Source organism: Ctenopharyngodon idella, chromosome 8 (genome assembly GCF_019924925.1).
Source record: "Ctenopharyngodon idella isolate HZGC_01 chromosome 8, HZGC01, whole genome shotgun sequence".
NCBI classification, from domain to species: domain Eukaryota; kingdom Metazoa; phylum Chordata; class Actinopteri; order Cypriniformes; family Xenocyprididae; genus Ctenopharyngodon; species Ctenopharyngodon idella.
In genome coordinates, this window is record NC_067227.1 from 31992016 (window position 1) to 32005541 (window position 13526).

General features: G+C 35.9%; 1 protein-coding gene across 2 annotated transcripts in view; it reads right to left on the reverse strand.

The window, feature by feature from the left end:
- The window catches only part of grip2a (glutamate receptor interacting protein 2a), a 44369-nt gene that overhangs the window by 26231 nt on the left and 4612 nt on the right, over positions 1–13526 (reverse strand). For both annotated transcript variants that reach the window (XM_051904012.1, XM_051904013.1), the window contains exons 2-5: positions 8308–8385; positions 6192–6327; positions 1282–1427; positions 874–960 (exon numbers count right to left, since the gene is read on the reverse strand). In XM_051904012.1, coding sequence (XP_051759972.1) covers positions 874–960; positions 1282–1427; positions 6192–6327; positions 8308–8385 — 447 coding nt within the window. The remainder of the gene's footprint in view (positions 1–873; positions 961–1281; positions 1428–6191; positions 6328–8307; positions 8386–13526) is intronic.

Sequence of the window (13526 nt, forward strand, 5' to 3'; positions counted from 1 at the left end):
GTATAGAGTTATCAATTAAAAACTATATTACTATATTTACGATGTTGATAACTGTGGAAACATGTCACCACGGTCTGTAAAAGGGTCCGTTAACTATTTAATTTTTTATTTAGATTTTTTATTTTAAATTTGACATTTTTATGATTTATTGAATTTAATTATTTGAAAAAAAATCTGCAGTTTCCTCATGAAATCCTGTTGTATTAAACCTGGAATATTCTTTAAAAATATAAAGAGTAATAGCTGGATTGATTTCAAAACCTCATTGGTGTATTTTTCCTCAGTTTTAGGGTCATAACATTTGAAATATTTACGTAAATACATTTCAGATTTCTAGATTTCAAATAAATGCTGTTCTTTTGATCTTTCTATTTATCAAAGAATCTTGAAAATAATCACAATATATGAATCAGCCTGACTGTTTTCAACATTGATAATACTCAGAAATGTTTCTTGAGCAGCAAATCAGCATATTAGAATGATTTCTGAAGGATCATGTGACACTAAAGAGACTGGAGTAATGATGCCGAAAATTCAGCTTTGATCACAGGAATAAATTACACTTTCACAATATATAATAAATTAGAAGATGTATTTGAAATTATAATAAAATTTCACACTGTTTTTACTTATTTTTGATCAAATAAATGCAGCCTTGGTGAATTTTTTATGATTTAATGCATTATTATTAGCACAAAACCCCCTGCAGTTTCCCTCACGAACCACAGTTTGGGAAACGCTATTATACTGAACCTGGATTATTCTTGGTAACATAATTTCAAATAATGGCTAGTTTGATTTCAAGCCATCATTGATGTATTTTTCCTCAGTTTTATATTAATGTAATGACATTTCAAGGTGGTGATTCAGTACCTCTCAGAACGAAGCCAAAGCTGTTGCCTTCTTTTTCCAAGCACACTTCGATAGTTTTCGAGATGACACTGCAGGGATTGCTGGGAGCTAAACACAGAGAACAGCTTGTGTTACTGTCACAGCTCTACACACTGAAATCTACATATGTTTACTTTCACAGGACCATAAACTCTAATGCCACAATATAATTGTCACATATTACTTGAGGACTCTACTGAAAAGTCCCTTACATATCTGAAGGATCATGTGACACTGAAGACTGGAGTAATGATGCTGAAAATTCAGCTTTGATCACAGGAATAGATTATATTTTAAAATATAGAAAAACATTTTAAATTTCAATAATATTTCACAATATTATAAATCTGAATTCTGGAGATGCGTGCGTGCGTGTGTTTGTGTCCGTACCGAATGGAGGCAGCTCGTACTCCACCTCCAGCACCACACGCTCACCGATGTTCTTCAGCATGCTGATGATCTCATCGTGTCTGAGCTTGGACAGGTTTATCCCGTTCACTGACTTTATGTAGTCGCCGACATTGAGCTGGTCACTCCTGCCACACACATATAGAAGATGTTAACATGCATAGTAGATTCTTAAGTTTTTTTGAAGTTCAGGGAATGCAAAAAAAGCGACCTGAATGCAATATACTGTAAGTTGCTTTGGATAAAAGCATCCTCTAAATGTTTCGCGCAGACCATAGTTTCATGCAATGATACGGGACACTTTAATAGTATGAAACCTACATTTAGTAAATCCTATTAAGCAACGTCAGTTCGTTCGTCGGCCATCTTGGAAAATGCTATTTAAATCCATAGCATACAAGTGCAGCTCATATCGCCACAGTTGTTTGTGTAGATTATGTTTCAACAACATATTTCAAATCGCCTATAAGATCTGACAACAATAGTATGCCTCTTCATTTCAAATTACAGTAAAAAGAACTACACAAAACTTCAAAAACAAGTGGTTTTTAAATAAAAGTCTTTCATTCCCACAGCTGTCTTATTAAACATCACAATTTTCCCCATATTCTGTTTCTCATTAGACATATACAGAAATATATAAGCAAAACGTATGCTGCAAATCAAAATTTGGGGTTAGTATGATTTTTTTTTTTTATTTAAAGAAATGAATACTTTTAATAAGCAAGAATGCATGTTGATGCTGCCTAATTCAGCTTTGCATCACAGGAATAAATTACATTATAAAATATATTCAAATAGAAAACATTTATTTTAAATTGTAATAATATTTTGCAATATTATGATGCTGAAAATTCAACTTTGCATCACAGGAATAAAAAATTACATTGTAAAATATATTTGAATAGAAAACAGTTATTTTAAATTATAATAATATTTAGCAATATTATAATGCAGAAAATTTGAAAATTCAGTTTTGAATCACAGGAATAAATTACATTTTAAAATATATTCAAATAGAAAACTTTTATTTTAAATTGTAATATTATTTAGCAATATTATGATTCTGAAAGTTTAGCTTTGCATCACAGGAATAAATTTTATCATAAAACATATTCGATTAGAAAACAGTTATTTTAAATTGTAATAATATTTCAATATTATGATTCTGAAAGTTTAGCTTTGCATCACAGGAATAAATTTTATTATAAAACATATTCAATTAGAAAACAGTTATTTTAAATTGTAATAATATTTCACAATATTACTGCATTACTGTTTTTTGATCAAATAAATGCAAATGAGCATAAAAGAGACTTCTTTAAAAAATTCTTACCGACCCCAAACTGAACGATAGTGTATAAAAATCTACTATCGGCAATGACATTCAACTTATCAGATTGTTATAGCCTTTAACTCACAGATCTAAATCCAAGGCACAATATCAATTCCATATAATATGGCTGCACTAACATGGCAAATCATCACCACACTGCATCTGCAGCAGAAAGGTGCGCGTTTGCGTTGTGCAGCAGGTACCTGTGTTGTGTTGTGTGAGTGTAAATATGTGTGATGTAAGCAGAGCTGACTCCTCATGTACTGTCGTAGAAGCTAATTTAAGCCGCTGCTGTCACACAGCGCTGGGATTTTGCCTGTAAGCATCGCATTAACTGAGACAACGGCAGACACAATGACGACACACAAAAGTACTTAATTTACACGTGAGCACACAACCAAAGGCAAAACCAAACACATCATTTTGTGATTCTGCATAATTATGCAGTGGAGTTAAACAGCATTAACACACACATACTAATTACAAGCTCGCACATCTGCACTAGACCTTGATAAACTGATAATATAAGAGCATTAGCTGTAAACTCAAACACAGGGTCACGAGGTTTATATCACCTGTCTGCAACTCTGCATTCAGGAATACGCACATCAATCCTGCGGCTGCCTACAGGTCAGCACGACCATTCAGCTACAATCTTCCTCGTGTGTGTGTGTGTGTGTGTGTGTGTGTGTGTGTGTGTGTGTGTGTGACAGAAAGAGAGCGGTCACGTTAGGACTGCGTCAGCCTGTCACACTAGAGGCTGATGTGATGGAGCAGCCCACATCCTGAGGTTAAAGAGCTGTGTGAGTAAACATGGTGAACACACACACTACACCACTGCTGTTTTACTATCATTGAGATACTATTATAGTTTTTATTCACATTTTGCATAAGTTGCATTTTTATTTGGGGGGGGGGGGTCTTTTTATTTAAAAATTAAAGGATTAAAGGGGATTTAAGGGAATAAAGAAGAAATAAGAACAGTAAAAGAAGTTCTAGGTCTAACTCTAGACTATAATTGTGAAGTCATCCATTTTAAGGCACAATATGTAAGATTTTTGGATTATGTACTTCCAAATGTTTCCAAGAATGTTTAAATCCAGAGAAATAAGCAATTTTAACCAGGACGTCGCTATCAATGACATCATACCTATGTCACCCTCGGTTTCCGGTTTTATTTTGTAGAAACCATGGAAACACCAAAGATGCTTTAATATATTATATGTTTTATTAGACAAGGGAACAACTGCTTGGATACGTTGATCGACAGAAAACGAATCATGTTATATGGCTCAACACGTTTAGTCTTATTGTTTGAATCTCGTTTTCTTGATTTACCGCAAGTACCATGTTACTGCAGTGTGCGCAAGTGTCTCATAGCAGCCGCCGAGTGAATGCACAGAGTAGCGTTATAACAACTTTCAACACTCAGATGTATCTAATATGACAAACTGCACTGCTTTACTCCACATGCGCTTGACCGGAAGAAGCGGAAGCGGTCATCTGCGGCATAATAAATGTTCTGCTGCTCTCGAGGCGTGTGTCGCGCTCATCTCTCAATAGCAATCGGCCCAGCGGCATCATTCTTCTCCCACAACACTCGGCCCTGCTCTGCTTCATACTACAGTAACGTTAATAATCTCATCCATGAACATGATTTCTGCCCGAGTCCCGTCCCGATTCTTTTCCACCAGCTGTGAGGTGAAGACGACAACTCCCAAGAATCCGCACTCAATCTTGGCGTCATCAAGCTGCGCCTTTGTTTTGAATAAGCGACCTCTAGTGGCGAAAAACTACATATTGTGGCTTTAAGTGATACGTCAATAAATATGTTAATGGATTTGAAGTATACTTAGTATGAAATAAATATTTTTTAAATACATTTTGGTATAGTTTTTTTTCACTATGGTATTTTACTGTGGGTCGTTGAACATATCCATTGTAAAACAGTTGTCGAATATTAAATGTTTCGCTACTTAAAGGATTAGTCCCCTTATTCAACTTATGGAACGAACGCGGCGCCAGTTCCGTTTTTCCGTAAGTTGAACAGGGAAGACGTAGGACATTTAGCGTAAGCTTTTTGAAGAATACGGAATCGCGTTTTGGTGGAAGCACTTGTGATGCGATCATCTGTGCCTATAAAGCATATACATTTTGATTTTTTTTTTTTTTTTTTTTTTTTAGAAAATGACCAATCGTTTCACTAGATAAGACCCTTATTCCTTGTCTGGTATCGTTTAACGCCCGTTGAAGCTGCACTGAAACTGTAATTTTGACCTTCAACCGTTTGGAGACCATTGAAGTCCACTATAAGGAGAATAATCCTGGAATGTTTTCATTAAAAACCTTAATTTCTTTTCGACTGAAGAAAGAAGGACATGGACATCTTGGATGACATGGGGGTGAGTAAATTATCAGGAAATTTTTATTTGAAAGTGAACTAATCCTTTAAATCTGTAAAATCTAAAAGCGTCAGGTTGGAATTCACACTCGTCTTCAGTGAACAGTAAGCCCCGCCTTCTTTGATCTGATTGGCCATCATTTTGACCTTGAGGAGCGCTGTTAGACCGCTGAGGCAGACCAGCCAAAAATGTACATTTTTAAACTGTTTGTCATCCTAACAACAAACAGAGCACATTTTAGAGTGGCCTTTTATTGTGTCCAGCCTAAGGCACACCTGTGCAATAATCATGCTGTCTAATCAGCATCTTGATATGCCACACCTGTGAGTTGGATGGATTATCTCGGCAAAGGAGAAGTGCTCACTAACACAGATTTAGACAGATTTGTGAACAATATTTGAGAGAAACAGGCCTTTTGCGTACATAGAAAAAGTCTTAGATCTTTGAGTTCAGCTCCTGAAAAATGGGGGCAAAAACAAAAGCGTTGCGTTTATAATTTTGTTCAGTGTATAAAACATAGGGCCAGATACTAACAGCTTGCGCCAGCGCAAACCCTCTTTTGGCGTTAAAAAATTATTTACTAAAGACGCAAAGTAAAAAATTAGCGCTGAAAAGGTGTGGACAGAGATATTTGTGCGGCTGACCTTATTGCATTTGTAGGACTTTCCCGTTCAGACACAAAATTTATGGGAGGAGGTGCAAGGTGATTTACTAAGGTTTGCACTAGTCGATTTACTGGTATTTGCGCCATTATTTACCGCCCAAAAAAGCATGTCTTAAACCAGATGCTAATTTGCGCTGCTCTTGGTAGATTGTGTTGGTCATTATGGAAATGATCCAGCTGCGTCTGTATTCTTTAATTTGCACGTCGTCAGTAGATCACGCGTACAACTTACCACTCCCATTGGTGCTTTTTTGGAATTGCGCTCACGCTAATTTGCCCTGTGTAGTAAATCTGGCCCATAGAATCTAAGATTAGCATCTAAGATGAATTAAAAGCCATTTGTTTCTCTCACAAGCAATTTTAATAAGAGACTCGGATGAGTTGATACTCCAATGAAGCATAACTGAGAGCTGTAAAAGAGTAACCTTCAAGAAATGAAATTTTCTACTGGCAGTTGAGTCACTGATCAGCAGGTGTATGTGTTTCTCACCGGGCCGCGAGACCTCCTGGTCTTAGGTTTGACACTCTTGGCTTGCCTTCCTTGTCACAACCTCCGGAGATCGTGAGGCCGAGACTGCTGCCCTCTTTTTTAATCAGTTCCACCGTCGTCACACCTCTCTGCTCATCTGTGCATACAAAACACACACAATAAACACACATGCACCAGCACACGGACATCGCAGCAGGTAACCCACCCGCGGGCCCTGCAGAGAGGCTTGTGTAACCATGCATTGTGACAAGGAACTCAGATTCATTTAACCATTTCATGAAGGACAGATGGTAGTATTGCAGTCTGTGTGCAGTACATTTATACATTATGGGAACAAACAAGTGTGATTTTCACAAACCATGTCCAGCACTTAGGGATTTTTTTACTCATTACTAAAATGATTTTTTTGAAGAAAAAAAATTAGGTCAGTTTTCACATTAGATACTTGGAATCAGTACTATTTGTGTGTGTGTGTGTGTGTGTGTGTGTGTGTGTGTACACTACTGTTCACAAGTTTGGGTTGTTGATATTTTTACAATAAAACAGTAACATTATGAATTATTATTGCAATTTAAAATCACTGTTTTCTATTTGAATATATTTTAAAATTTATTCCTGTGATCAAAGCTGAATTTTCAGCATCATTACTCCAGTCTTCAGTGTCACATGATCCTTCAGAAATCATTCTAATATGATGATTTGCTGCTCAAGAAACATTTATGATTATTATTAATGTTGAAAACTGTTGTGCTGATTCATATTTTGTGGAAACTGATACATTTTGTAACAATGTAAAGGTTTTTACGGTCACTTTTGATCAATTTAACATCCTTGGTGAATAAAATTCAATTCATTTCTTTAAAAAAAATTCAAACTTTTGAACGTTATTGTATTTTTAATGAGAAAAAAATAAGTGCATTGGTATTTCTTTGTCACAGACACCACAATATATTCACAACAATACATACTTTCTTAAATTACCACAAACACTATATATGATTTAAGAAAAATAGAAATAATTTACACTTATTACAATTATGAGGACCCTATTAAGGGGAAGATATTTTGGATGAAGAATCTCTAATTACTCTAATCATTGTGATAGAATAAAGACAAATTTTTCGACAGCTTTTATGCTTTTTATGAGTGCTTGGTTTCAAAATATTCACTTTAATAACAAAAATGAAATCTCTGTCTTTGATTCATATGTATTAATATCAGTTGAATTTACGGTTATAAAATAAAATGTATTATTTTATTATTTTGAATTTTTTCTTTTGTCACAAACAAATAATATAATACACATTTTCGTAAATAACACAAATATTTAGTTTCCACTCATAACGGTTATGAGGACACCATTAAGGACAAGAGATTATTCTATTCCGTATGACAAAATGAGCAAAAATTATTCGATAAGATTTTATGATGCAACCATGTGAGCTCATTACTGCTGTTAAATATTTACTGCATCTGATAGTGAGTGTCAGTGTGGTAAATCAGTAGAGACAAATGAACTGACAAGATTCCTCAAGCCCAACGTATAAAAAGAAAAGAACACAGAGAGCGACTGAGGGGGTATAGCAGCGAGCGGTCCGAAGACATCAAATATCAGCATTATCACAGACGAACAGTCTCTTCACCTTAAGGTATGAGAGACTGTATGTGTCCTGAGACTCCTTACTAAAGAGTCTCAAACTAGAGCTAAACACATCTGATACAGCACAGGGGTTCATGTGGAGCATTAAAGGGATAGTTCACCCAAAAATTAAAATTATCCCATAATTTACTCACCCTCAAGCCATCCTACATGTATATGACTTTCAGCCAAACATAGTTATATTAAAAAATATTCTGGCTCTTCCAAGCTTTATAATGTGAGTGAATGGTAACCTAGATTTTGAAGCCCTAAAAAGCACATTCTTCATCATAAAAGTAATTCACACGACTCCAGGGGGATAATAAAGGCCTTCTGAAGTGAAGCGATGCGTTTTTGTAAGAAAAATACCATATTTATAACTTTATAAACTATAATTATTGGCTTCCGGTAATGGCCGTACACGAGTCTAGTACCAGTGGAAGAGTGACCTCTGACCTGGTTCACATGCCAACTTACCAGCGAGACTGGACCTCTTGGTGAGGCCGCTACTGTCACTTGCAGCATCTTTACTTCCCTTTGTGTATGGGACATCATCTGAAACACAAAATGATTGAATAAGTTATGATAATAAATTACAAATGCATTTTACTGAATAATCAGATGTGGACTGATCTTTTTTTGATAACATTTAGAACTCTGAATTCAACATGAAACAGCGTTCGCAACCCATTTTACTTATTTTTGAGAAAAGCAGGATATACAACAAGAGAAGTCATATGTAAATGTGTACTTCTGGTACTTCTGTGTATTTCTGGTAAGTCTTATCCTATGTATTTTTTATTGAATATTCTGTTTCACTTGGAAAGATACATTATGGAAGCATGGGTTGTGAAAACGGTTTTACTTTAAGTGACTTCAACTGGCATGTCTGATGATACAAGTCAGAATTTCTTCTCTTCATTGTTTGCTAATCCTGGAAAGTTGAAATTGTTGGACTTTACACAAATGTTCAAAAGTTTGGAGTTAGTAGAATTCATGTTTTTGAAACACGCCTCTTCTGCTCACCAATAAAAAGAGTAATATTGTGAAATATTATTACAATTTAAAATAACTGTTTTTGGCTTTTTTTGAAATATAAATCTTTTGTATTTACTGTCACTTTTGATCAATTGAATGCATTCTTGTTGAATAAAAGCAATAATTTCTTTAAAAAAAATATATATTATTGACCCCATCATTTTGAAAAGTAATGTAATAGCAGTGCTTAATTAGGGGCCAATTATGGCACCTATTGTATCCGTTAGTTTTCTTATTATTCTTCCTCCCCACTGGGAGTCTATGGCAGCCCTATGAACAGAACATGGGAAAATGATGAAATTTGGTACAATCGTAGAGATGGTAATAAATAGTGATTTGCCCAATTTTGGAGTCTCTAGGACCAACTCTATAGCGCCACCACCAGTTCAAAAATTAACTTCTCTAAAGGTAAAATGGCATTTAGTATACCTGATTCCTCTCATCATGCTGATCACAACATCTTACATTAAGACTCCGCCCATTACAGTAGTGGCCATTTTTCAGTATTCAGTTTTTTCGCTGCTACTCCTTCACATCTTCTCCAATTCTTACAAAAATTGGCTTAGATGATCTTTGGGCCAAGCCGCACAGAAATGACTGAACAGATTTTTTTAAATTCATCTTTTTAAATTCATCGTTCAAAAGTTATGTTGAGGAGGCTTTATCTCGGCCAAACTTAGAGCAATCAAAACAAAAATTGGTACGATTAACTGGAACTATGATCTGAGGGTCCATGCCAAATTTGGGAACGGCGCCATCTATAAGTCATGGGATCTGAAAAATGGCTATTTTAGCTAATACCTTTCTGACAGTTTGTTCAAGATATTGATATTCTTGGTCAGAAGATCTTGGTGTCTATGGATTCTTTGTGTCATGCCGAATCCAGGGATATTGATTTTGCCAGGATCAGATGAACCATTGGGCCGTCATTTTGAATTTTGTCATGAATTGCAATATCAAACAATTTGACATACTGGCACAAAATTCGGTAAGTAACATCATCTGCATCTCCTGAAGGTACCTGAGAAGTTTGAACACAGCGCCACCTAGTGTTCCAGAGATATACGGATTTTTGCAAAAACGCTTATAAATTTTGAAAACACAGTTCAAAATTTGTTGTATCATTATGTTCCTTGGTTTATGCCGAATCCGATGATACCTAATTTGTAATTTTCCAACAATGTGACTGTACTCCATATTGAAGCAAATGAAATACAATTTTTTTGCTGCTACTCCTACAAATGTTTCCCAATTTTGTCCAAAATGGGCTCAGATGATCTTTGGACCGAGCCACACAGAAATGACTGAACGGATTTTTGATATTCACTAACGTTCCTGAGAAATCTCTCTCCAAATTTGACACTGCCTGTGTTTGTTGCCTTATGCTAGTTAGCTTAGCATGCTAATTGGTAGGCATGCTAACCAGTTGCCATTCTTTCTAATTTGTCTCTTTAACTATCAGGTTAACCATAAGCTACATTAACATTACGTTAGCTCAGCATGATAATCTGGTTAAAATATTAAGTAATGCTTTTGTGTGCTCATTCTCACACTGAAGGCTCTCCTCGGCAGCCTGGAATCAGCATCAACTGAGTGGTCAACTGTAATCCCAAGAGCCCTGAACCTTTTAGGTCATATCTGTTGTTCCAGTATATTGTATTTCTGCTGTTTTTGCTCTTCCTGCACTGAGCTTGCTGCTGAACCGGTGCTTGGCCCTGAAAACGCTTGTTATTAAATTTGTTATTAAACCATGAAGCTTCCCAATCCATCTCACAACACATCATTTATATAATCCATGAAACGTTAGGTGCCTAGTTGAAACTGACAAGAGTAAGAACTTTATGTAGACGCAATTTGTGTGCTACTCAATAAATAAAGGTCAGCCAGTCCCAACATGACAGTCCAACCTGAGCGTTAACAATTCATCATTTTCCTTTTGTTCAGTAAAGATGGTTCAGCTGCTCTTTGGGCCAAAAGGCTAAACAAACCAACATCACCCAGATGGTTTGTTTAAGAGGTCAAAGGCTCAAAACATCACACCACTGCTTTAACAGTCAGGAGACACACATCTACAAGTATTCAAAATCAGCACTTGTTATATAACTCACTCACACACAGCATCATCTCTGAAAGTCACAGCAGAGTAAAACTGTCATTATGGGTCAGGATAACTCAATTTTCCAAGTCTATTAAAACTCTGAAACTAATTTGGAGCAAGCCACTCTGAAGGCCCTGGCTGTGTTGACACCAATCCTGATGTAGGTTAAACGGATGATGTTCTAACAATGCAAATGGAAGCTCAGGGCCTATTTTCAGAGTTGGGCTTTTATTTATAGAGGCCACAGCGGCCCCAGTTGTCACCCCTCGCTCAGCTCTGAACAGGCTTTTCCATTACCAGCAGTGCTGGAGCTGAAAACCACACGCAGGATAAAATTAATAAATGGGTGGGTCTCCTCTACCCTGGCCCAATACGTAGTAGAGTAGACAGCTACATAGAGGACCATAGTGGGCCCTAAACAGGGCCCGGGACGACCACCTGCAGAACAACAGATTCCCTGACAAAAATTACAATATTAATGGTTTAATTTGAGAAAATGTATGATGAATAGAATTTATTTTTTGCTGTATGTGAAGAAGAACCATAAGCATTTCATTAGCAGTACAAGACTAAATCATTTCAAACCTAAGCTTACACAAACATAAAAGTATCAAAAATGTTTTGTTTTGGACATGTACTAATAATCAGAAAACCTTCTTGAGCAGCAAATCATCATATTATAATGATTTCTGAAGGATCATGTGACACTGAAGACTGGAGTAATGATGCTGAAAATTCAGTTTTGCATCACAGAAATAAATTACATTTTTAAATATATTCAAATAGAAAACAGTTATTTGAAATTATAATAATATTTCAATATTTATTAGGTTTGAAATGATTATTGTACAGTTAATGAAATGTTTACAGTAAGGGTTCTTCTTCACATACAGCAAAAAATAAATTATTTATTATTTATATTTTCCATGGAGTATTACCTTGGGAGTATAATGTAAATACCATGGTATATGAATGGTAATCATTCAGGTCCATGGTAATTATTACCATAAAATACCAACTGATACCATAGTACCAGCACAGTACATTTTTAAAAGGGTAATCTGGATATCTAAAGAAGCTGGGTGTAAAAATACATTTGCATTTTGCAAAATTTTGGGGTCAGTATGATTTTTTTTTAAATTTTATTTTAGAAATTACGTTTATTTCTGCGAGGACGCATTAATTTGATCAAAAGTGACAGTAAAGACATTTATATCAAAATATTTCTACTTCGAATAAATGCTGAAACTTTCTATTCATCAATAAATGCTTGAAAAATGATTTCCACAAACATATTAAGCAGCAAAATAATTGTTTCAATATTGATATTAATAAGAATAATATTAGAATGATTTCTGAAGGATCATGTGACACTGAAGACTGGAGTAATGATGCTGAAAATTCAGCTTTGAATCACAGGAATAAATTACATTTTAACATATATTCAAATACAAAATAGTTATTTTATATTGTAATAATATTTCTCAAATATTACTGTTTTTATTATATGTTTGATCAAGTAAATGCAGCCTTGGTGAGCAGAAGAGACTTCCTTCAAAAACATTAAACAATCTTCCCGACCCCAATTTAATAAATGACACATGAAATTAAAAAGATTTGAGAAAACGATCAACATGACTCACCACTATTGTTGCGACCCTCTCTCCTAAAGCCACACAGCATTATGGGAATGTCACAATTCCATTCTGCCACACAATAGTGTAGGAACTAACTAAATTGATTGTTTGTTAAAGCGCACACCTGGAAATTAACATATTAAACTATCCAGTCAAGCCACAATACATGTGTAACTTCAGCTAGGATTCCTTAGAGATACTCATACAGGATGAATCTTCTTTGAAAAGCAATAAAACAATATTCCTGAGGAAGACAAGCAGACTAGATGAATCCATTCAGCGTAGAAGATTCAGATCTCTGTGGTTTTATCTATAGCTGATCCTGTTGCAAAGATCCTGTTACAAATCATGTACAATTCCATGAAGATCATCTGAATCTCTGTAAGGTACATGTGAGAGATTTTAAAAGTGTAATGCATGAATGAGTGACTGAAAAAGTGTGTTGCATAGGTGGAACTGGATTATTCCTAAAACATTCACTCCAATTTGCTCTTTCCAAACAGCATAACGTGGTCTCTTCCTCTTTCCAGTCCGCACATGCAACCAGTCTCCAGTCAGTCATCCATAAAACACATGTGATCCGCTCGCACAGACTCAGCCCTGGGTTTCTGAAGCAGATGGTAGTTTATCCAGCGATGACAGCGCTGCAGTATGGAAACGTATCCGAACGCTCCAGTGCTTCAGCCCCGGACAGAATCTCTCCTCTCCTCCCTCCTTTCTGCCGCTCCTCCCTCACTTTTTGAGCTTCTTACTCTTCAACACGTGCTCTTCCTTCCTCCAATGGCCTATTAATCATCTCCGTTCACACACAGTCTTGCCCGAGAGTATCTTCCTACCGGCAAGCTAATGTAGACACAAATATTAAACGCACAGCCAAACCCCCTCACTACTCTCTCAGCCCCCACGTGCCTCACGCACAAACA